At 42.5% G+C, this 22,107-nt stretch overlaps 1 protein-coding gene across 12 annotated transcripts in view; it reads right to left on the bottom strand.

Annotated features, from left to right (window-relative positions):
* The window catches only part of CCDC18 (coiled-coil domain containing 18), a 125,278-nt gene that overhangs the window by 83,705 nt on the left and 19,466 nt on the right, over window positions 1-22,107 (bottom strand). For all 12 annotated transcript variants that reach the window (XM_080658144.1, XM_080658133.1, XM_080658142.1 and 9 more), the window contains 5 exons: window positions 20,086-20,214; window positions 9,918-10,014; window positions 7,309-7,430; window positions 6,110-6,401; window positions 827-951 (listed from right to left, as the gene is read on the bottom strand). In XM_080658144.1, the coding sequence (XP_080514270.1) occupies window positions 827-951; window positions 6,110-6,401; window positions 7,309-7,430; window positions 9,918-10,014; window positions 20,086-20,214 (765 nt within the window). The remainder of the gene's footprint in view (window positions 1-826; window positions 952-6,109; window positions 6,402-7,308; window positions 7,431-9,917; window positions 10,015-20,085; window positions 20,215-22,107) is intronic.

Here is a 22,107-nt window from a genome sequence, read left to right as displayed (position 1 = left end):
TGGCCAGCAGGAGAGGGCAGATATGGGCGATCAGGCCAGCAGGGGCGGGCAGTTAGGGGCGACCAGGCTGGCAAGGGAGGGCAGTTAGGGGTTACCAAGCCACCAGGGGAGCAGTTAGGTGTCCATCAGGCTGGCAGGGGAATGGTTAGGGGGTGATCAGGCTGGCAGGCAGAAGCGATTATGGGCAATCAGGCAGACAGGCAGGCGAGCGGTTGGGAGCCAGCAGTCCTGGATTGTGAGAGGGATCCCAGATTGGAAAGGGTGCAGGCTAGGCTGAGGGACACACACCCCGCCCCCCGTGCACTAATTTCGTGCGCCGGGCCTCTAGTAGATAAATAAATAGTGACATAGTTATAGGATAGACTCTTATACAGCTATAGAAACTAAATTAACCACATTAATCCATGCACTAATCAATCACTCTACCTACTTCAACATGGATGAATTTAAAAAATGATAGAGTGAAAAATCAAAATTATAAACAATATAACTATATACTTTATTTCTGAGTGTAAACATATACAAAATGGATTGAAGAATATGTACCCAATTCATGATGATGGATACTAAGGAGGAGAATGGGACTAGTGGTAAGAATCAAAATGTATAATATATTCTGTAATGTTTTATTTTTTATTTAAATAACCAGATTTGAAACAAATATCACAAAACATTAAGAATCAATTCTTTGTTGTGGAAACAGATATTTGTTATAATACTCTGGACTTTTAGTATATTTTTCAACATTTCAATTAATGATCTTAATTTAATTACCAGTTTTTAAAAACATTGTATTTTCTACAACTTCAGAACCTAAAAACCATACCTCAATTCCGAAATCATCATTTTATTTGTCTCACAGCAGCCAATGTAGTTGTCTTCCTTGTTTGACAAACTACTCATCTGGTGCTTAGAAAGAGATGATTTAAAACCAAGCATTTCTCTTTTTAACTGTAAGTATAAAAATAAACATATAAATTTATAATATATGTGATATAATTTTTTTTATTCAGAACTCCAAGTCTGAGAAATTGTGTGAATTTAATAGCAACAACCTGACATTAATCAACAGAACATATAAATAAATTATGAAATAGAAAGATAATGGTAAAATTACAAGAGTTAAATAAACCTGCATGATGTAAATCATTATGGAAACATTACATAAAAAACAGTAGTACATGTAGTATGTTTTTAGCCATGTAGTATTTTTTAAAATGTACTAAGCTATACACAGTATATGTATATATATATATATATTTTTTTTTTCTAGATGCATCTGTTTGTGGCAATATTTAAAATATGGACAAGGCCTTGGCTGGTGTGGTTCAGTGGTTGAGCATCAACCTATCAATGAGATAATGGTTTGATTCCTGGTCAGGGCAAATGCCCGGGTTGCAGGCTAGATCTTCAGTAGGGGGCATGCAGGAGCCAGCCAATCAATGATCCTCTCTCATAACTGATATTTCTTTCTTTTTTTTCTTTTTAAATGTATTTTTATTGGTTTCAGAGAGTAAGGGAGAAGGAGAGAGAGATAGAAACATCAATGATGAGAGAGAGTCATTGATTGGCTGCCTCCTGCACACCCCCTACTGAGGATCGAGCCTGGAACCTGGGCATGTGCCCTTGACCGAAATCAAACCTGGGGATTCTTCAGTCCGCAGGCCAATACTCTATCCACTGAGCCAAACCAGCTAGGGCTCATCATTGATGTTTCTATCTCTCTGTCCCTTCCTCTCTGAAATCAATAAAAATATTGTTTTAAAAAACAGCAACATTTAAAATATGGACAAGAAGGCCCTGGCCAGTGTGACTCAGTTGGTTGGACAACATCCTGTATACCAAAAGGTTGCCATTTGATTCCTGGACAGAGTACATGCCCAGGGTTGTAGGCTCGATCCCTGATAGGGGTTGTTCAGGAGGCAGCCAATTAATGTTTCACTCTTCATATCCACGTTTCTCTCTCCCTCTCCCTTCCTCTCTCAAAAATCAATAAAATTTTTTTTTGAAAATATGGACAAGAAGGATACACATGAACTTCAAAATAGTCACTACCTCTAAGAGAGAGAGAATTAGATGTGATAGGTATATAAAGAGGCTTCATTTACCTGTAAAATTTTATTCTAAAAAAAAATTGAAGTGGATATTCAAAATGTTATCCACATTTAGCAAATGCTATGCTACACTGGTCTCTGTACTTTTCTGTGTGCTTGAATAACACAGAATTTTTAAATTAGTTGTAAAAAGGGTCAAGGTAAACACTATGACCATTACCTTTAAATTATAACCAAATCACACTATCTAGAAGGAAAAAACTCACATTTCCAAACTATGTTATTCTTAGCACTGCATGAAACACAGGATCAAGTATATTATTATCACACTACCTTTAAAATCTCATATTAAATAAATCTTGATACTGAGTCAAATTAGAATATAACTTTAAGATGAATGCTATCTGCATATGATTACTATTAGATTGATAAAGCAAACTGGTGCATTAAAAACCTAAGCAGCCGAAACCGGTTTGGCTCAGTGGATAGAGCGTCGGCCTGTGGACTGAAGGGTCCGGGTTCGATTCCGGTCAAGGGCATGTACCTTGGTTGCGGGCACATCCCCAGTGGGAGGTGTGCAGGAGGCAGCTGATCGATGTTTCTCTCTCATCGATGTTTCTAGCTCTCTATCCCTCTCCCTTCCTCTCTGTGAAATATCAATAAAATATATATATAAAAAAAACAAAAACCTAAGCAAATAATCAATAATTAGCATCCTAGGAAAGTAGAAATAGCAGAGGCTGGGATCCAAGAATTATACATTCAGTTTCAATTCTGCTATAAGTTATTAACCTCTTTGGGTAGCTATTTCTTCACCAATAAAACAATGGTTTTGAATCAGATACTTTCTAAGGTCCCTCGTAGCTTCATAATTCCATGACAGTTTAAAATTGTTAAGAGGCTACCATCCATACATATGTGAAACCAACCACGACACATTTATCAATAGCTTTCTCCTGATCTCACCATTATTTTACACTTATCAGAAACAAATTTCTGATACAGGTATAACTTACCTTCTTCCTAATCTCACTTATAACTATGATCATATACATATATAACTTAAAGAGAAAAAGTGGTTGGCTACATTATAAAAACATTTTCATGTTCTGTACCATTCAGTCAGTATATAAGAAGTTGCTCAACATTAATCATTAGGGAAATGCAAATTAAAACCACAATGTAATAACACCTCATACACACTAAGGTAGATATAATAAAAAAGAATAAACAATAACAAATATTGGCAAGGATGCGGAAAAATAGGACCCCTCATGCATTGCTGGTAAGGATATAAAATGGTGCAGCCACATTAAAAAACATTTTGGAATAAATTTACTATATGACTCAGCATTTCTATTCCTAATCAAAAGAAATGAAAACATATCCACACAAAGACTTACATGCAGATGTTCATAGCAGCATTACTCATAATAGTCCCAAAGTAGAAAATCCAAATGTCCATCTTTTGGTGAACAGATAAATAAAATGTGGCATATCCACATAATGGGTAATAGTCAACAATAAAAAGAAATGAAATACTGACATATGTCACAATGAATGATCTTCCAAAACATTAAGAATGCAAAAGAACAGATGCAAAAAGAGACCATGGTTAATTTAATTTATAAGAAATGTCCAGAAAAGACAAATCTCTACATGCAGAAAGTAGATGAGTGGGATAGGGTTTAAAAATGGAGGCAGAGTAAGTGGATGCTGTATGGACATGATCCCAGGAACAAATTGGAATTACAACTAAAATACAGTAAAACTTCCTGAATAATCAATGGAAAATTCACAGGAGAGAACCCTGATACCCGAGGACCGAAAGTGGAGACTGCATAGACTGGTAGGAGGGGTGGAGGCACAAAAGGGCTAGCTGGGCGCCCACAGACAGCAACTGAAGTCCCAGAGAGATATCTCAGCTGGCGGGGAGTGCCACTGAGAACTCTGGGATCTAATCCCCAAGCTGGGCTCCCCAGCAGAGAGCACCAAAATGAGGAGAGTACCCACAAAACATCTGGCTATGAAAAGCAGCTGAAATTCAGGCACCCTCTTAAAGGGTCAATGCACAAAATTCTCTGTGGAGCTACCCGTCTTGTGCTCCAGCAGAGAGGAGGTGAAGTAGACTGGAGCTATGAGAGCAGAAGTCAGGACTGGAGACTTAGGGGGATAGAGTTCAGAAGGCAGACACCCCAAGTTTCCTGGGCTGTCATTCCCTCACGCGGGACATCTTTCCCAGACATCTGCCTTGCCTGGGGGGAAAACAGTTGACACATCCTATTGGAAAACACCTTGCCCTGAGACCACTTAAGAGATTAAAAATAACAATTAGCCTCCAGGCAGAAGCAACCAGCCCACCCTGTTGAAAAAAAACTCTCACCATACCTGAGGACAAATGCTATCAGTCTGTAGGCAGAGGCCGTCTCTGGAGGCTTTGAGTGTTTGCCTGATCCAAATAGTCAGAAACAGCATTTAAGACTGTCCTGCACTAGAGATTGAGAGGTGTAGAGCAGCGGTCGCCAACCTTCTGGACCTCATGGACTACCAGTGATCTGTGGACCACTGGTTGGTGATCGCTGGTATAGAGCAGTGGTCGGCAAACTCATTAGTCAACAGAGCCAAATATCAACAGTACAACGATTGAAATTTCTTTTGAGAGCCAAATTTTTTAAACTTAAACTTCTTCTAACGCCACTTCTTCGAAATAGACTCTCCCAGGCCATGGTGTTTTGTGGAAGAGCCACACTCAGGGGCCAAAGAGCCGCATGTGGCTCGCGAGCCGCGGTTTGCTGACCACTGGTATAGAGAATCTACCTAATGCATAGTCACAAACCCACACAGACAGACAAAATGAGGAGACAAAGAAACAACCCCCAAATGAAAGAACCAGAGAATTTTCCAAAAGAAGAGATAAATGAAGCAGAGATAAGAAATTTATCTGAAACAGAGTTCAAAGTAATGATGGTAAAGATGCTCAACAGCATCTGAAAAAGAAAGTAGATGAGTGGTTCCCTAGCAGTAAGGGTGGGTACAAAAACTAATTATAAATGGCACAAGGGATCTTTGGGAGATGAAAAAAATGTTTGAAAACTGGATTGTGGTGACTGTTCTTGTAAATTTACTAAAAATCATTGACCAATACACTTAAAATGGGTAAATTTGGTGGTATATAAATGTCACCTTAAGAAAGCTGTTTTTTGTGGAAAACAGTATGGAGTTTCCTCGAAAAATTAAGGATGGAACTCCCATTTGACCCAGTAATCCCACTTCTAGGAATATATCCTATGAAATCAGAAACACCAATCAGAAAGGATATACGCAACCCTATGTTCATAGCAGCACAATTTACAATAGCTAGGATTTGGAAACAGCCTAAGTGCCCATCAGCATATGAGTTGATTAAAAAAACTGTGGTACATCTATACAATGGAATAGTACACTGCTGTAAAAAAGAAAGAACTCTTACCATTTGCAACAGCATGGATGGACCTGGAAAGCATTATGCTAAGCAAAATAAGCCAGCCGGAGAAAGATAGATATCATATGATCTCACTCATTTGTGGAATATAATAAACAAAAATAGATCCAGACACAGAAGCATCAAACAGACTGTCAAACCTCAGAAGGAAGGCGGGGCGGGGGGGGGAGGGAGGGTAAGAGGTCAACCAAGGACGTGTATGCATGCATATAAGCAAAACCAATGGACACAGACAGTAGGGGGATAAAGGCATGTGCTGGGGTGTGGGAATGGCTGGGGAGAGGTCAATGGAGGAAGAAGGAGACATATGTAATACTTTAAACAATAAAGAATTCAAATAAAAAAAATTTTTAAAGTTGTTTTTAAAAAATTCTGTGCCATTCTTATATATGACATCTGAGAGACTGAGAAAGGCTGAAATAGAAGTAAAAAAAAAAATAGGAATTACACAGAAAAGAAATTGATGTCTGAAAGTATAGACATCTAAGAAAAAAACAGAAGCTAATAAATCAACCACAAATGATGGTTTCTTATAAAGCACTTCAGTAAAATTCTTCTTTTCACACATACTTACCGGCAATTGGGACATAATTTTATCCAAATGTCTCAGTTCCACTCTTGAACTTTCTATTTCTTGCTGACATACATCCAGTCGCTCATTCTGTGTTGCAATACGGACCTTTAATTCTCTGTTTTCATTTATTAGAGAAAATTTTTCTCGAAGTATTTCATCTTTGTCCTCTAACTCACTCTCTAGCTTCAAAATACTTTGTCTAGATTCAGATAGTTGTGCCATTACTTCTGAATTTTTCATTGCCATGATTCTTATTTTTTCTTTTCCATCGTTATTTTCTTCTTTTAACTGCCTATGAAGAAAAAAAGCACAAAAATAAAAAAATGTTCATTTTTAATAATGATATTTAATCTCATATAAAATATTTTAAAGCTTAATTCTGAAATAAAAATATCTGCTCACATTTGCCATGTGCCTACTTTCTGCATGCCAGGTACTCACAACTTTATGTGGTAGCACTATTATTACTTCCAGTTTATATTCGGGGAAATTGAGGCACAAAAACGTTATGAAACTTGCCCGGTGTCTCACAGTAAGTAGTAGGGCAATATAACCCCATTATCTCAGAAGCATTTCTGTTCCTTTTTAAAAGTGTGAAACAGGAGATCTAACTCCAAAACCCTGACACAACTTTTTGCAGCTTTAAGAAAGTTTTAGATCATGTAAGGAACAATCATGAAGTATCAGCCACAACTCCACAAGGTAAAGTTTAATCAACCATTAACTAATTACAAAGCATTAATACTTTCAAATACATATACCTATAAATACATGTCAAACATTATGACAATCTAATCTTTATAATTGTTATTGTATTTAATCAGTTCTCTTTTTCACATTTTTAAGGTCTCTAAAGGGAGAAGGCTGGACTAGGTGATTCTTCATTATTTGAAGAATACATATTTTACTAACTAGCTAATGTGGTCACACTATAAGAACATTAAGTGTGTGTTAATTTTCTCTAAATATTTGCAAAACAAAAATTTTGATCATATTACTCTATATCTGCAAGTATATCAACATACATTTTATTCATTTAAAATCCTCACTTCATTATACCTAGAAAACAATTTGTCATAAAGCCTATCTTTCTACATAATTGAAGTCCACAATTAAAATATACAAAATATTCTATTCCAAAATGTTTCAATTTCTTCATTTCCCCACAAAAATCCTTTTTCTACAACAGGATACTGTACCTTAATTTCTCTTTTAGAATTTCGAGGTCACTTTTATATAGACCACACTTTTCCTGTAGCCTTTTATTTTCTTTTTCACAGTTAATTAGATTTTTCTCTAATATTTCTTCTTCAGCTTGGACCTAAAAACAATAATTTGTTTTAAGTGCACACACTAATGCTGTCATAGGTTTTAGGTTTTTTTAAACTAAAAAGTAGTGACTTTTGAAATAATCAGGAGAGTGGAATAAGTATTCCACCCATTTAAGTCGCCAACCTTATAGTAAAGGGAGCAAAGTGAACTTCCTGGACAGGGAATGGGATTCTAACTACCTGTTCAGAAATGGTTTAGAGCCTATGACAGAGGGGCAATAGCAAGAGTGTTCTGGCCTCACATGGACAAGTCAAATAACTCATGCAGGAATTCTGCATGAAGTTACTAAAGGCTAACTTTAGTGCAAAGGTTCCAGAGAAGTAATTTTTGAAACTGTAGCCACAAAATACTCCCAATGAAATCACAGTCCAAAATTTAAAACAAAAGCCATGTACCCAGGATGGAACAGTGGGAGTGGAGGACTGGGCAGATCTTCCCAACTTCCTTTGTTACATCTACCTAACTACAGGGCTCTGCTGAGCAGTTTGACCTCCAAGGCTTTCAAACAGTGACCTAATAATTCACATTTAATATTTTGGTATCAAATGGGACTTTGATTTAATTTTTATAATAATATTTCTTTTTTCTACCCTTCTACCTTTCTTTAATCAGAATCATTAACTTCCTGCTTCAATTATCTCAAGATGGAAGTCTCTCATATCAGTATCAGTTGACCAGACCTCTCTTCTGAGCTCAACAATTGAACATCTAACATGTGGCCTTCCTCCAAACAGGTTTTATTATTATGTGGTATTACTTGAAGATAGCAAATAAATGTAATAAAGCCATTATATTACTATGAAGAATCTGTTCAGGAATCTTCCCTTTGAGAGGCAGAAGTGAGTCCCTCTCAGGGTGGTAGATGCAGGGAGATCAACATAATCTACTCTGCCTTTATTTTCATTGAGGTGATGGGAATAAATTTCCTGCTTCTATTTCTATAGCTCCAACTTCTGCTCACTCACCCCATCTTTCTCTATATTTTATTTCTTCTCTTGTCTCCACTCTTTTCTCTGTTTGGATAAAAAAGTTTCAGCTCATTATAAAAAAATTGTCCATCAATTAGTTAAGGAACATCATCCTTAACTAATATTTATAAATTCTTTATTTCAAAGATTTTATTATGAATGAGATAAAAATTACTCCCTGCTTTAATCATCCTATCTAATAAAAGTAATATGCAAAAAGACCGTCACTCCAACACACAAGATGGCTGTCCCCATGTGGTCAAAGATCCTGCCCCCATGTGGACACAAGATGGCCGCCAAAAGATGGCTGGCAGGGGAGGGCAGTTGGGAGGGACCAGGCCTGCAAGGGAGGACAGTTTGGGGCGACCAGGCCTGCAGGGTAGGGCAGTTGGGGGGGGACAAGGCCTGTAGGGAAGGGCAGTTAGGGGCGACCAGGCTGGCAAGGGAGGGCAGTTAGGGGTGACCAGGCCTGCAGGGGAGGGCAGTTGGGGGGTACCAGGCCTGCAGGGGAGGGCAGTTGGGGGAGACAAGGCCTGTAGGGGAGGGCAGTTGGGGGCAACCAGCCCTAAAGGGGAGGGCAGTTGGGGGGGACCAGGCCTGTAGGGGAGGGCAGTTGGGGGCAACCAGCCCTAAAGGGGAGGGCAGTTGGGGGGGACCAGGCCTGCAGGGAAGGGCAGTTGGGGGGGTACCAGGCCTGCAGGGGAGGGCAGTTGGAAGCGAGCAGGCCAGCAGGGGAGGTCTGTTAGGGGTGACTAGGCCTGCAAGGAAGGCAGTTGGAGGTGACCAGGCTGGCAGGGGAGAGCAGTTAGGGGCAACCAGGCTGGCAAGGGAGGGCAGTTAGGGGCGACCAGGCTTACAAGGGAGGGCAGTTAGGGGTGACCGGGCCAGCAGGTGAGGGCAGTTGGGGTGACCAGGCCTGCAGGGGAGGACAGTTAGGGGCAAGCAGGCTGGCAAGGGAGGGTAGTTAGGGGTGACTGGCCAACTGGGGAGGGCAGTTGGGGGTGACCAGGCCTGCAAGGGAGGACAGTTGGGGGTGACCAGGCCTGCAAGGGAGGACAGTTAGGGGCGACCAGGCTGGCAGTGGAGGGCAGTTAGGGTGACCAGGCCGGCAGAGGAGGGCAGTTAGGGGCAATCGGGCGGGCAGGGGAGCAGTTAGGCGTCGATCAGGCTGGCAGGGGAGTGGTTAGGGGGTGATCTGGCTGGCAGGCAAAAGCAGGGGCAATCAGACAGGCAGGCAGGCGAGCGGTTGGGAGCCAGAAGTCCTGGATTGTGAAAGGGATATCCGACTGCCCATTTAGGCCCGATCCCTAACCGGCAGTCGAATATCCCCCGAGGAGTCCCAGATTGGAGAGGTTGCAGGCTGGGCTGAGGGACTGCGCCCAGCCCCCCACCCCGTGCACGAATTTCATGCACCGGGCCTCTAGTAAATACATATAATCTATTTATGTCTCTATTTTTACAATATGGACTGTAATACTAAACACTGACTTTGTACAACTGTCTCTTACCTTTTCCAGCTTTTCAGCCACTTTTTCTTTATAATGTTGGAAAGCTTTACTCAGCTCTTCAGCATTATATAGAGCTTCATTCCTTTGTCGTTCAGCTCTAAAATTTTAAAAAAATAATTAATAAAAGCAAAGGATGCTCTGCACTGAATAGTTAAGTTCCAAAGTAACCTATATTTTAATTTTGAGGAATAATTACAGAGAAAAAGATTTCTCTGTACTAAAAAAAAAAAGAGTATTAAGCTTAAACTGCAAATAAAAAATGAAGATTAATAATTTCCTTACTATAAGATATCAATATAAAAAATAAAATATAACAAAATGTTTATAAACATACTTTAAATCATACATACATTCTTATGTGTTGGCAATATTATTCCCTCAATCCAGAAGATAGATAAGTAGCCTGAGGCTGTATGATAAATTGTCATTTCACTGCCTAGTATATTAAAAATACTCAGTAAATCCTGTGACCTTTACAAAGACCAGGTAAATTTTCAAAAAGGTACTTCAAGCAACAGTAACTTTTATTGATACAGATATAAAAATCTGAACAAAATCCAATCACTACCAAGCACTGTCTTAAGCCCAACTATGCTGCCTCACCTCTTAGCTGACCCTGACCTTTCATCATACTTCTCACACCGAATTGAGACTATTGGGCTGGAACTTGGTCAATTTCCTATCCACATCTAAAACTTTCCTAGCCCTGACCAAGTAGCTCAGTTGGTTAGAGCATTGCCCCAACACGCCAAGGTTGTGGGTTTGATCCCCGGTCCGGGCACACATAAGAATCAACCAATGAATGTGTAAACAAGAACAAACTCATGTTTCTCTCTCTGTTACTATCTCTAAAACCAATAAGTAAAATATAAAAAAACCCACACAAAACTTTTCTATATTTAAACCCATTCTCATCACATTGTTTCCAGTGTAAGGGAAGTGTAGTGACTCTTCTTCAATGTGATTTCCTTTATCAATACTCTGGATCTTAGCTCTTTCCCTTGAGGAACTTACTCTGTCTTCTGTATTTTAGCCTCTTCTCTATTGGCTTACAAACTCAAGTGAAAGTATCCCTTATTTCCTAAATATGTGGTTCTTAAGTCTGAATAGCAACTGTGAATACTGGAGATGTCTATTTGGTTTCAAAGTTTCAGATATAAAAATAGAAAGTGTTTAAACAATAATAGATTTATCTGAAAATCTAAGAAAATACATTCTATTCCTTAATTCGCAAAGCTAGAATTCAGAGAGCAAAGGATTCCTGTATTTCTCACTTAACAAAACAAAACCCCCCATAGATATTGTGCTTTTCCTCTGTCATCCTTTTCAAGTCAAAGTTACCCACTTTATAGATATCTACTCCTCTATACCACCAATTTTTTTAAAAAAGTCATATTTCAGCCACACAGAACTGTCTGGATATATATTATATATGCATGTACTCACAACCCACACTTAATGAATCTTAAATCTGCTATTTTTGCTTCATAGAGACTTAGTTGCTTATTTATTTATTTACTAGAGGCCCAGTGCACAACATTTGTGCACAACATTTGTGCACTGGGTAGGGGAGGTCCCTCAGCCTGGCCTGCGTCCTCTCGCAGTCCAGGACCCCTCAGGGGATGTCCAACTGCCAGCTTAGGCCTGCTCCCCAGGGTCCTAGCAGCTGCCAGCTGCCAGCTGGGTACTCCCTCCCTTCCCCCTGCTACCTGCCACCACCACCGCCACTGGCCAGGACCTCCCTCCCTTCCCCCCGGCCAGCCCGCCCCTGGCTGAACTCCTGGAAGAACTCTGGTCGAGGGAACAATTTGCATACTACACTTTTATTATATAGGAGTTTTAATCCTTATCTGAGAACATGCTTTCACTGATTTGATTTTATTTTTGTTACTTCTCACCTGAGGATATTTTCCCATTGATTTTTTAGGGAGAGTGGAAGAGAGAGAGAAAGACAGAGAGAAACATCGATGTAAGAGAAACACATCGATTGGTTGCCTCCTGCATGAGCCCTGAACAGGGGCCTGGGCCAAGTAAGAGCCTGAAACCAAGGTATGTTCCCTTGACTGGAAATGAATCTGGGACACTTTGGTCCGCAGGCCAACGGTCTATCCACTGAGCCAAGCCAGCAAGGGCACTTTTATTGATTCTAGAGAGAAGAAGGAAGAGAGAGAGAGAGAGAGAGAGAGAGAGAAACATCAATCAGTTGCTTCCTGCACTCACCTGATAGGATCGGACCCACAACCTGCCCTGACCAGGAATTGAACATACCACCTTTTGGTGTATGGGACGACACTCCAATCAACTGAGCCACACAGGCCAGGGCAGACTTGTTTATTTTAAGCAAACAAAGACATTACAGAGTTGAGGTCCTGTCCCTGTGAGTCTTTTCAAAATCCCATTCCCCTGACTTCTTCCACAAAGGTAACCCTAGAATCACTGTTTTTTTAAATTACAAAACATTTTGGAAGAGGGTGGAGGCAGAAAGGGGTCCTAATATATGGTGGCAGGAGAAGATTTGACTTTGGGTGGTGGGCACACGGTGCAATATACAGATCTTGTAACATAGAAACGCACACCTGAAACCTATATGTTCATGGTGACAAATGTCACCACAATAAATTTAATAAAAATAAAAGCACTAAGATGTAACATTAAAAAAAAATTTTTGTATATTCATATGTTAACCTAAGTCCACAAATAGTATCTTGTAATTCATCTATTCTAAGAGGCAGATTGTTTTCACATTTTTAACTTCTCTAAGATTGATATGTATTTTACAATTGATGGTATCTCAATTTCATGGTGATATTTTTTCTTAGTGATTATTAAAAAATGGTATACCTTAAAATCTGTGTAATCTTACATTTGATAAAATATCAGTCTTTTTTCATGTTTTTATACTTTATACAAATGGCATCACACCGCCTGTATCCTACTGCAAATTGCTTTTGTTCAATATCATTCAAGACCTATCTATATTCACCTATATGACTACAATTCATTTAAAAAAATCTATTACATAATATTCCATGTATAAAAATACTGTAATTTATTTACCCATTTCACAGTTGATAGACATTGAGGCTTTTTCTCAGCTAATACAAACAACATTGCAGTGAGCATCACAATGCATAGCTTCTTGGCAATATGTGTGAGAATTTCTTTAAGATAAATAACTAGGAGCAAAATTGCTAGATTTTTTCCAAAAGTTATTTCAAAATTGAAGGTACTATATAGGTGAACGTTCAACTTTATTAAATCTTTTTTTAAAATTTTCACAGGAGAATATTTAGAGAAAGTGGAAGGAAGGGAGGGAGGAAGGGAGGGGGAGGGAGGAAGAGAGGGGGAGGGAGGGAGGGAGGGAGAGAGAGAAAGAGAGAGGGAGGGAGGGAGGAAGAGAGAGAGAGAGAGAGAGAGAGAGAGAGAGAGAGAGAGAGAGAGAGAGAGAGAGAACATCAATGTTAGAGACACACAGAGATTGGTTGTTTCCCACATGCGCTCCAACCAGGGCTGAGGATCAAACCTCCAACCTAGGTACGTGCCCTTGACTGGGAATCGAACCCAAGACCGTTCTGTGTGGGGGCTGATGCTCTAACCATGTAGCCACACCAGGCCTGGCCAATCAGGTTCGCTGCCTCCCCACCTCCCCATCTCCTCCTTCCCTCACTGCCCATGCACTGACACGGCACAGTTCCCCCGCCTCCCCGCCTCCTCCTTCCCTCACTCCCTCAGTGCCCCGCTGCCGCCACTGGTCACCCACCATGTTCTGTGCCGCCCCCTGGGGGTCAGCACACATCACAGTGAGCGATCAAACTCCCATTCTCCCGGTTAAACTCCTGAGAGGACACTTTGCGTATTAGCCTTAAATATATCTATATATATCTATATATACATATATAGATATATATAGATATATACAGATATAGAGATATATATATATTTATATTTATATATTTATATGTTTATATATTTATATATATTTACATATACACACACACACACACATACATACATACATACATACATACATACATACATACATACATACCAGAGGCCCGGTGCACGAAATTTGTGGATGAAGGGGTGTGTCCCTCAGCCCAGCCTGCACCCTCTCCAATCTGGGATCCCTCTCACAATCCAGGACTGCTGGTTCCCAATTGCTCACCTGCCTGCCTTCCTGATTGCCCCTAACCGCTTCTGCCTGCCAGCCTGATCACCCCCTAACCACTCCCCTGCCAGCCTGATTGATGCCTAACTGCTCCCCTGCCAGCCTGGTCATTCCTAACTGCCCTCCCCTGCAGGCCTGGTCACCCCTAACTGCCCTACCCTGCTGACCATCTTGTGTCCACATGGGGGCAGCCATCTTTGATCACATGGGGGCAGCCATCTTGTGTGTTAGAGTGATGGTCAATTTGCATATTACTCTTTTATTAGATAGGAGGATAGAGGCCTGGTACAGGAAATTCATGCACGGGGGTGGGGAGGGACCCTCAGCCTAGCCTGCAAGGATGCCAGCATCCCATGCCCCAGCCGGCCTCTGGCCAGAGGCCCGTCCGCCCACCCTCCATCCTTCCGCGGGCTGGGGCGCACGAGACACTGGAGGTCATCACCGGGGCAAAGCCGCCAGTGTCTAGCGCCCCAGCCGATATGGGTGCCGCCATCTTCGTGGCAGAGTGACAGTTAATTTCATTTTACCCTTTTATTAGATAGGACTAAAGACCTGGTGCACGAAATTCATGCACGAGAAAGCGGTGTCCCTCAGCCCAGCCTGTACCCTCTCCAATCCGGGACCTTTCGGGAGATGTTTTGACTGCCGGACATCCCTCTCACAATCCGGGACTGCTGGCTCCTAACTTCTCACCTGCCTGCCGGCCTGATTGCCCCTAACTGCCCTCCCCTGTTTGCCTGGTTGCCCCTAACTGCCACTGCCTCGGTCCCCACCAACGTGGCTTTGTGCAGACGGACATCATAATGGATGTCTGGAAGACGTCCAGTCTAATAGCATATTACCCTTTTATTAGTATAGATTATACAACATAAGCTTTAAGGTAGAATTGCATTAGTAGAAATGAAGAGACATTTCATTAAAAAATGCATATTGGTTTGATATGATTCAAATCCACTTGTTTACAACAAAAATCAAGTCTTTAAGAATAGGATTGCTTGTCCTAGCTGGTTTGGCTCAGTGGCTAGAGCTTCAGCCTCGATTCTGGTCAAGAGCACATGCCTGGGTTGCGGGCTCGATCCCCAGTAGGGCACGAGCAAGAGGCAGCCAATCAATGATTCTCCCTCATCATTGATGTTTCTATCTCTCTCCCTCTCCCTTCCTCTCTAAAATCAATAAAAATCTATTTAAAAAAATAAAAGAATAAGATTGCTTTGCTATCAAAGCCAAGTAAGGTGTATCATTCACTGTCCCTGATGAAGTCTGAGCAGCTCAGCTGCTAAGCGACTTTGCTGGGTTCTTATCAAATAAAATTCGTGGAGAAGCAACTAAACCCACCATGCATTTAGGCTATGAAGACTCAAAGTTGGGGAGGACAGAGTGTTTCTGGGGAAGGAGACAGTGAGGGTCAGTGGCTGGGAGGCAGCGAAGACGTGGGAATGCCCAGTGCCTGGATGTACCCGAGGGTCTGGAATATGCAAATCTGCTGGGGGCGGGGTCAGGCCCAGCACTCCGAGAGGTCAGGTCTGGAGGAAGGGCAGGGGTGTGGTTCCAGGGAATCCCCTTTCTGCGAGGCTCCTCCTCCTCTCCTTAATCCCCTAACCCAGTGGTCGGCAAACTGTGGCTCGCGAGCCATATGCAGCTCTTTGGCCCCTTGAGTGTGACTCTTCCACAAAATACCACGGCCTGGGCGAGTCTATTTTGAAGAAGTGGTGTTAGAAGTTTAAGTTTAAAAAATTTGGCTCTCAAAAGAAATTTCAATCGTTGTACTGTTGATATTTGGCTCTGTTGACTAATGAGTTTGCTGACCACTGCCCTAACCTGTCCATTTAGATAAAGTGGGTGGGAAGCAGGTACGCAATTCCTGGGCGGGACACCCCTCAGTCCCGGATCTCTCTGGGGTGGGGGAGGGGTGTTTGTATTGGTTTATTTGATTCTTCTTACACGTTGAAGGGGGTGGCAGGGGAGTGTCTGCCAGACATGGTTTCCTTCTGCTTGCTCACCAGAGCTACCTCGTGTGATGCCTTTTCCCTTCCTTCCCCGCTGCCCCGAGCTAACACGCCTGAGATCGCCAGGGATGAAACTGGGGCCCCTGTTGTATTGCGTGGAGATTGCACTCCACAGGAACCTGCCTGATCCAGGGAGGATTGGCATCATTCACTGTTGGGAAGGCTCGATTTAAACCAAGCCTCTGCTTGCTGCCACTTAGATAGGTGCCGGCTGAGCCGTTTGCAGAGGGTTTATCATCCCTCCTGGCTGTTTCCTTGGAAACCACAAATTCAAGATAGCAGAGCCGGGGCTGCACGCTTCTCAGCGCCAGCTCTCCTTAGTCAGCTGCTGAATTTACCTGAAGGATGTAGAATAATTTGTAAATGATACTCAAGTGTGTACAATTAGGTCAAAGCATTATGCAATTTTTTCCTATTAATTTGTACGATTGAGGGTCCTGAGTATTTGAGGATGTCAGCTGTCACAGAGCATAATTTTTTTTAAATATATTTTATTGATTTTTTACAGAGAGGAAGGGAGAGGGTTAGAGAGTTAGAAACATCGATGAGAGAGAAACATTGATCAGCTGCCTCCTGCACACCCCCTACTGGGGATGTGCCCGCAACCAAGGTACATGCCCTTGACCAGAATCGAACCTGGGACCCTTCAGTCTGCAGGCTGATGCTTTATCCACTGAGCCAAACCGGTCAGGGCCAGAGCATAGTGATTTTAACTATGAATGTAACCAAAGTCTCCAGTGACTCTTTCAGCCGGGCGGCCTCCGGGCCGGGCACAGCGTGGCTGCTCACACCCCTGCCAGTGGCCACTTCTGCCGAGGGCTGTTCCTAGGCCAGGCGGCACACTGTACCTGTTCGCAACCCCCAGCTCGGGCAGCCTCTGGGCTGGGCAGCACCACGCGCACCCCTGCTGGTGGCCACTTTCACCGGGAGCCGCTCCCAGGCCACGCGGTGAGGCTTGCCTGCTCGCGACCCCCGGCCGGGCAGCCTCAAGGCTGGTTGGCGCCCCCACCAGTGGCCACTTCTGCCGGGGGCTGCTCCTGCGCTGCACCTGACCGGTTGTGACTAATTAGCATATCTGGGGTAATTAGCATATCCCTCTTTTATTATATAAGACTAGGGGCCCAGTGCATAAATTCGTGCACCTTGAAAGGAATTGTGGGCCACGAGGCTGCAGTGGGCACAGGGGCAGGTCTTGGCCCATCCTCCACACTCCCACCCGGCCCCTCCCCCCATAGCCCCCGGTCCTCTGTCTGCCAGCAGCCCCACTCCCACCACCACCGCTCCCATGTGCTGACAACGTGGAGTGACTGGGGCCGGCGCCAGCAGCGGGTGCAAGTGAGGCCTGCACCGTCAGTGGGTGCGAGCAGCTGCTGCTGCCCCAATTGCCCCTCAGGAGCAGGGGGAGGTGGAGAAGCCCTCAGCGGCAACTGGGGCCGGCTGCCGCTGCTTGCACCCACTGACAGCACCAAGTGATCGCGACCAGCACCAGGTGCCAGCAGCAGGTGCGAGTGGCTGCTCCAGTGCTGGCGCCAGCTGTGGATGCGAGTGGGGCGGGTGCGAGTGGTGGCTCCGGCGCTGGCAGCGGCTGCTAGTGGGGCCATTGGTGGCAGTGGGTGTGAGAGGTGGCTGTTGGCCCTAATCGCCCCCAGGAGCAGGAGGAGGTGGAGAAGCCCTGAGGGGCGATTGGGGCCAGCAGCTGCCACTCGCACCTGCTGACAGTGCCGAGTGATTGGGACAGGCGCCAGGCTCTGGCAGTGGGTGTGAGCGGCAGCTCCAGCGGCGGCAGCAGGTGCAAGCGGGGCTGGCGTCGGCAGCAGATGCGAGCACCCGGCTGGACTGTGGCGCACAGGAGCAAAGAATTTTCAGTGACCACCAGAGGCTTGCCCCGATGACAGTGACCAGCGCCCCACCATGGTCTGGCGCCCCCGCTCACCTGCTCCACCATCCCGCTGCGGCCGATGCCCAACATGTTCCGTGCTCTGCTGCCTGCTGCTAATGCCCACCATGTTCCGCGCGCACCCCCTGGTGGTCAGCGCACATCATAGTGACCAGTTGTTCGGTTGTTTTGCTGTTCGGTCTATTTGCATATTAGGGTTTTATATATATAGACTAGTAGATAGATGCCTTTGCACATGCTGTCCAAACTGTGGCCATCCCCACTTATTCACCTTGTGAAAGCAAAGTCAATACCTGACCCTAAGAATCATATTAAGTTTTATAGAGAGAACTAGTTGCTCTTCCTTTGTATTTTTTCTTAGCTATATTAGAAAGCTAGTTTTCATAATATTACCTCACTATAATAACCATATGCAAAAAGCTTATCTGAATAAGTCTGAATTTCAGAATATTTAACCATACAGTTTATTAATTACTTTTCAAAAAATATATATATATTTTTTTAATACATTTTATTGATTTTTTACAGAGAGGAACAGAGAGTTAGAAACATCGATGAAAGAGAAACATCGATCAGCTGCCTCCTGCACACCCCCCACTGAGGATATGCCCGCAACCAAGGTACATGCCTTTGACCGGAATCGAACCTGGGACCCTTGAGTCCGCAGGCTGACGCTCTATCCACTGAGCCAAACCAGTTAGGGCTAAAATATATTTTTATTGATTTCAGAGAGGAAGGGAGAGACAGAGAGAGATAGAAACATCAATAATGAGAATCATTCATTGGCTGCCTCCTTCACGCCCCCTACTGGGGATCAAGCCAGGGGATTGAGCCCACAAACCGGGCACGTGCCCTGATTGGAATCGAATTGTGACCTCTTGGCTCATAGGTCGACACTCAACCACTGAGCCACGCCTGGCGGGCTTTAACCATACAGGTTACACTCACGATAGGTACATTTGTTAGTGTTTATTATTTAAGAGGCACCTAACATTTCTTTTTTCATTTAATCCTTATATCAAGATAACATCATCTCAATTTAAGATGAGCAAACTTAGATTCAAGAAGGACAGATAAATTTTCCGAAGGTAACAAAGCCACTGAGAGGTAAAATCTGGCTATTTAACTCCAAAACCTAAACATTACCACTAAGTAATACTGACTACGAAATATATATTGTAACTGAAACTAGACTACCCAAATGCTGCTAGGTTTCGAGAGGTTTAAATAAAAATGTAAACAAATATTTAATCTATTTATGAGAAATTTTCAAAATATACTTTCTTTGTAATGTTATTTACACTGTAGTACAAATTTTAAAAATATTTTAATGTGCCCTAGCCGGTTTGGCTCAGTGGATAGAGCGCCGGCCTGCGGACTGAGAGATCCCAGGTTCAATTCCGGTCAAGGGCATGTACCTGGGTTGCGAGCATATCCCCAGTGGGAGGTGTGCAGGAGGCAGCTGATCGATGTTTCTCTCTCATCGATGTTTCTAACTATCTCTCTCCCTTCCTCTCTGTAAAAAACCAATAAAATATATTTAAAAATATATATATTTTAATGTAAAAGATAAAAATACAGATTATAATTTTACTTTATGTAAAAGTTGTCATAATTACATTATTATATTGTAAAATCTCATTGATTTAAACTAAAATTTTTAGTTTAAAAGTTAATTGACATTCAAAGTTAATGGTTCCCGGGTCAAGGCTACCTACAAAACTTTATTTTAAAACATGGTTTAAATAAAATAGATATTTTTATAGTACTCACGTATTCCTTAAGGAAGACCCAAAGACACATTCTCATGAATTTTATATAAGTCATGCAACTTAATTTCAGAAATAAGTAAATGTCATTACATTGATCATCATTATCAGGCCCTTAGGAACTAATCCCAATCAAGAATGCTAATAGCATAAAATTCACAGATGAAAATTTTAATGGAAAATGAAAACAAAAATGGACCAAAAAATTTAAGTTATTCGACTGACAAATTTCTGAAAAATTTTCACTTCAAAACTTAGCTAGAATTTTAAATAGGTATTTTTTTTCCCCCTTACAAAAAAAGAAATTACTTGCTTTAAAAACACATACCTCTTTCCTTGTTTAGTTTGTTCAAGTAAATCCACCTTCAACTTTATACATTCCTCTTGGAACTTCTGCAAACTCTGTTCCTTTTCAATCACCATTTTCTGACTCTGCTCTAATTTATCTTCTGCCTCTCTATAAATAAAGGTTATTTTTAAAGGTTATTAAAGAGATTATGCCAGTATGCAAAAATAGTTCAACATTAGGAATTCTGTTAGTTTAAATGAGAATTAAGAGAAATGAATATTTCATTAGAGATAGAGAAAAGGCATATTTATCATTTGCCATCTAGGAGTTTTAGTAAGGAATAAAAGAATACTTCCATCAAATTATATATATACAGTTTACTAGTATATCCTATTTCACGGTCAGATACTAAAAGCATTATCATATAGTTTAGAGACTGGATAAGAATGACTGTTATCACCGCTATATTCAATGATTTTTTTCCTGACAGGTGCAAAAAAGCAAATATGAAAATATAATAAGTATAAATACATAAAAGAAAAGACAAAATTTTCTTTTTTTGCTGATAATATCATTAGCTACCTAGAAAATCCAAGAGAATCAAATGGCAAATTATTAGACTTAATAAAATATGACAAACACTCCAATCTATCCTATATAATAAATAGGTAATATGCAAATTGACCATCACACCCTCGCACAAGATGGCCACCCCCATGTGGTCACAAGACGGCCACCACAAGATGGCCGGCAGGGGAGGGCAGTTGTGGGCGATCAGGCCAGCAGGGGAGGGCAGTTAGGAGTGACCAGGCCAGCAGGGGAGGGCAGTTGAGGGGGACCGGGCCTGCAGGAGAGGGTGGTTGGGAGCGACCAGGCCTGCAGGGGAGAGAGGGCAGTTGAGGGGGGACCAGGCCTGCAAGGGAGGGCAGTTAGGGGTGATCAGGCTGGCAGGGGAGGACAGTTAGGGGTGACCAGGCTGGCAGGGGAGGGCAGTTGGGAGGGACCAGGCCTGCAGGGGAGGGCAGGTGGGGGTGACCGGGCCGGCAGGGGAGGGCATTTGGGGACAATCGGGCTGACAGGGGAGGGCAGTTGGGGGCAATCACGCCGGCAGGGGAGCAGTTAGGCATCGATCAGGCTGGCAGGGGAGTGGTTAGGGGGTGATCAGGCTGGCAGGCAGAAGCGGTTAGGGGCAATCAGGCAAGCAGGCAGGCAAGCGGTTGGAAGCCAGCAGTCCTGGATTGTGAGAGGGATGTCCAACTGCCCGTTTAGGCCCAATCTCTAACCAGCAGTCAGACATCCCCCGACAGGTCCCAGATTGGAGAGGGTGCAGACTGGGCTGAGGGACCCCCTTCCCCCCAGTGCATGAATTTTGTGCACCGAGCCTCTAGTCTATATATATAAAAGGTTAATTGACTGACTGTATGTCCCTCCTACCAGCCAGTACATATGACGACCACTGGCAATTTAAGAATAAACATTGACTCACACATGTGCGATACATAGAAAGCTCTCAGTTGTTCTGATTCTAAGAATTGATTTGTCCCAGTCTGATACTGGCCTCCCATTTAAATTAATTCAAAGACAGTTTCCCATGATGCCAGCATTTGCGATGACTATTAATAAATCACAAGGACAAACTCTAGACACAGTAGGCATATTCCTACCTGAACTCGTTTTCAGACATGGTCAGTTATTTGTTGCTTTCTCTCGAGTTCGAAGAGCACATGACATTAAAGTTAAAGTTGTAAATACTTCATCACAAGGGAAATTAGTCAAGCACTCTGAAAGTGTTTTTACTCTTAATGTGGTATACAGGGAGATATTAGAATAAGTTTAATCACTATATTAGTCATTGTTTTTATCAATGTTGTTTTTATATCATGTTTTTATTGTTTTTATATCATGTTTTTGCTGTTTTTATATCATGTTTTTATTGTTTTTATATCATGTCTTTGTTATTATATCATGTTATTGTTTATTAATCAATTTATATATTATTTTCATATACATTTTACTAATTTTCTTTCATCTCTGACACCTCTATTATAGAGAAATGGCAAA

This window comes from Plecotus auritus (assembly GCF_963455305.1).
Source record: "Plecotus auritus genome assembly, chromosome: 2".
NCBI classification, from domain to species: Eukaryota; Metazoa; Chordata; class Mammalia; order Chiroptera; family Vespertilionidae; genus Plecotus; species Plecotus auritus.
The sequence above is the reverse complement of the archived record's forward strand: the minus strand, read 5'-3'. Positions and strand labels throughout refer to the sequence as shown.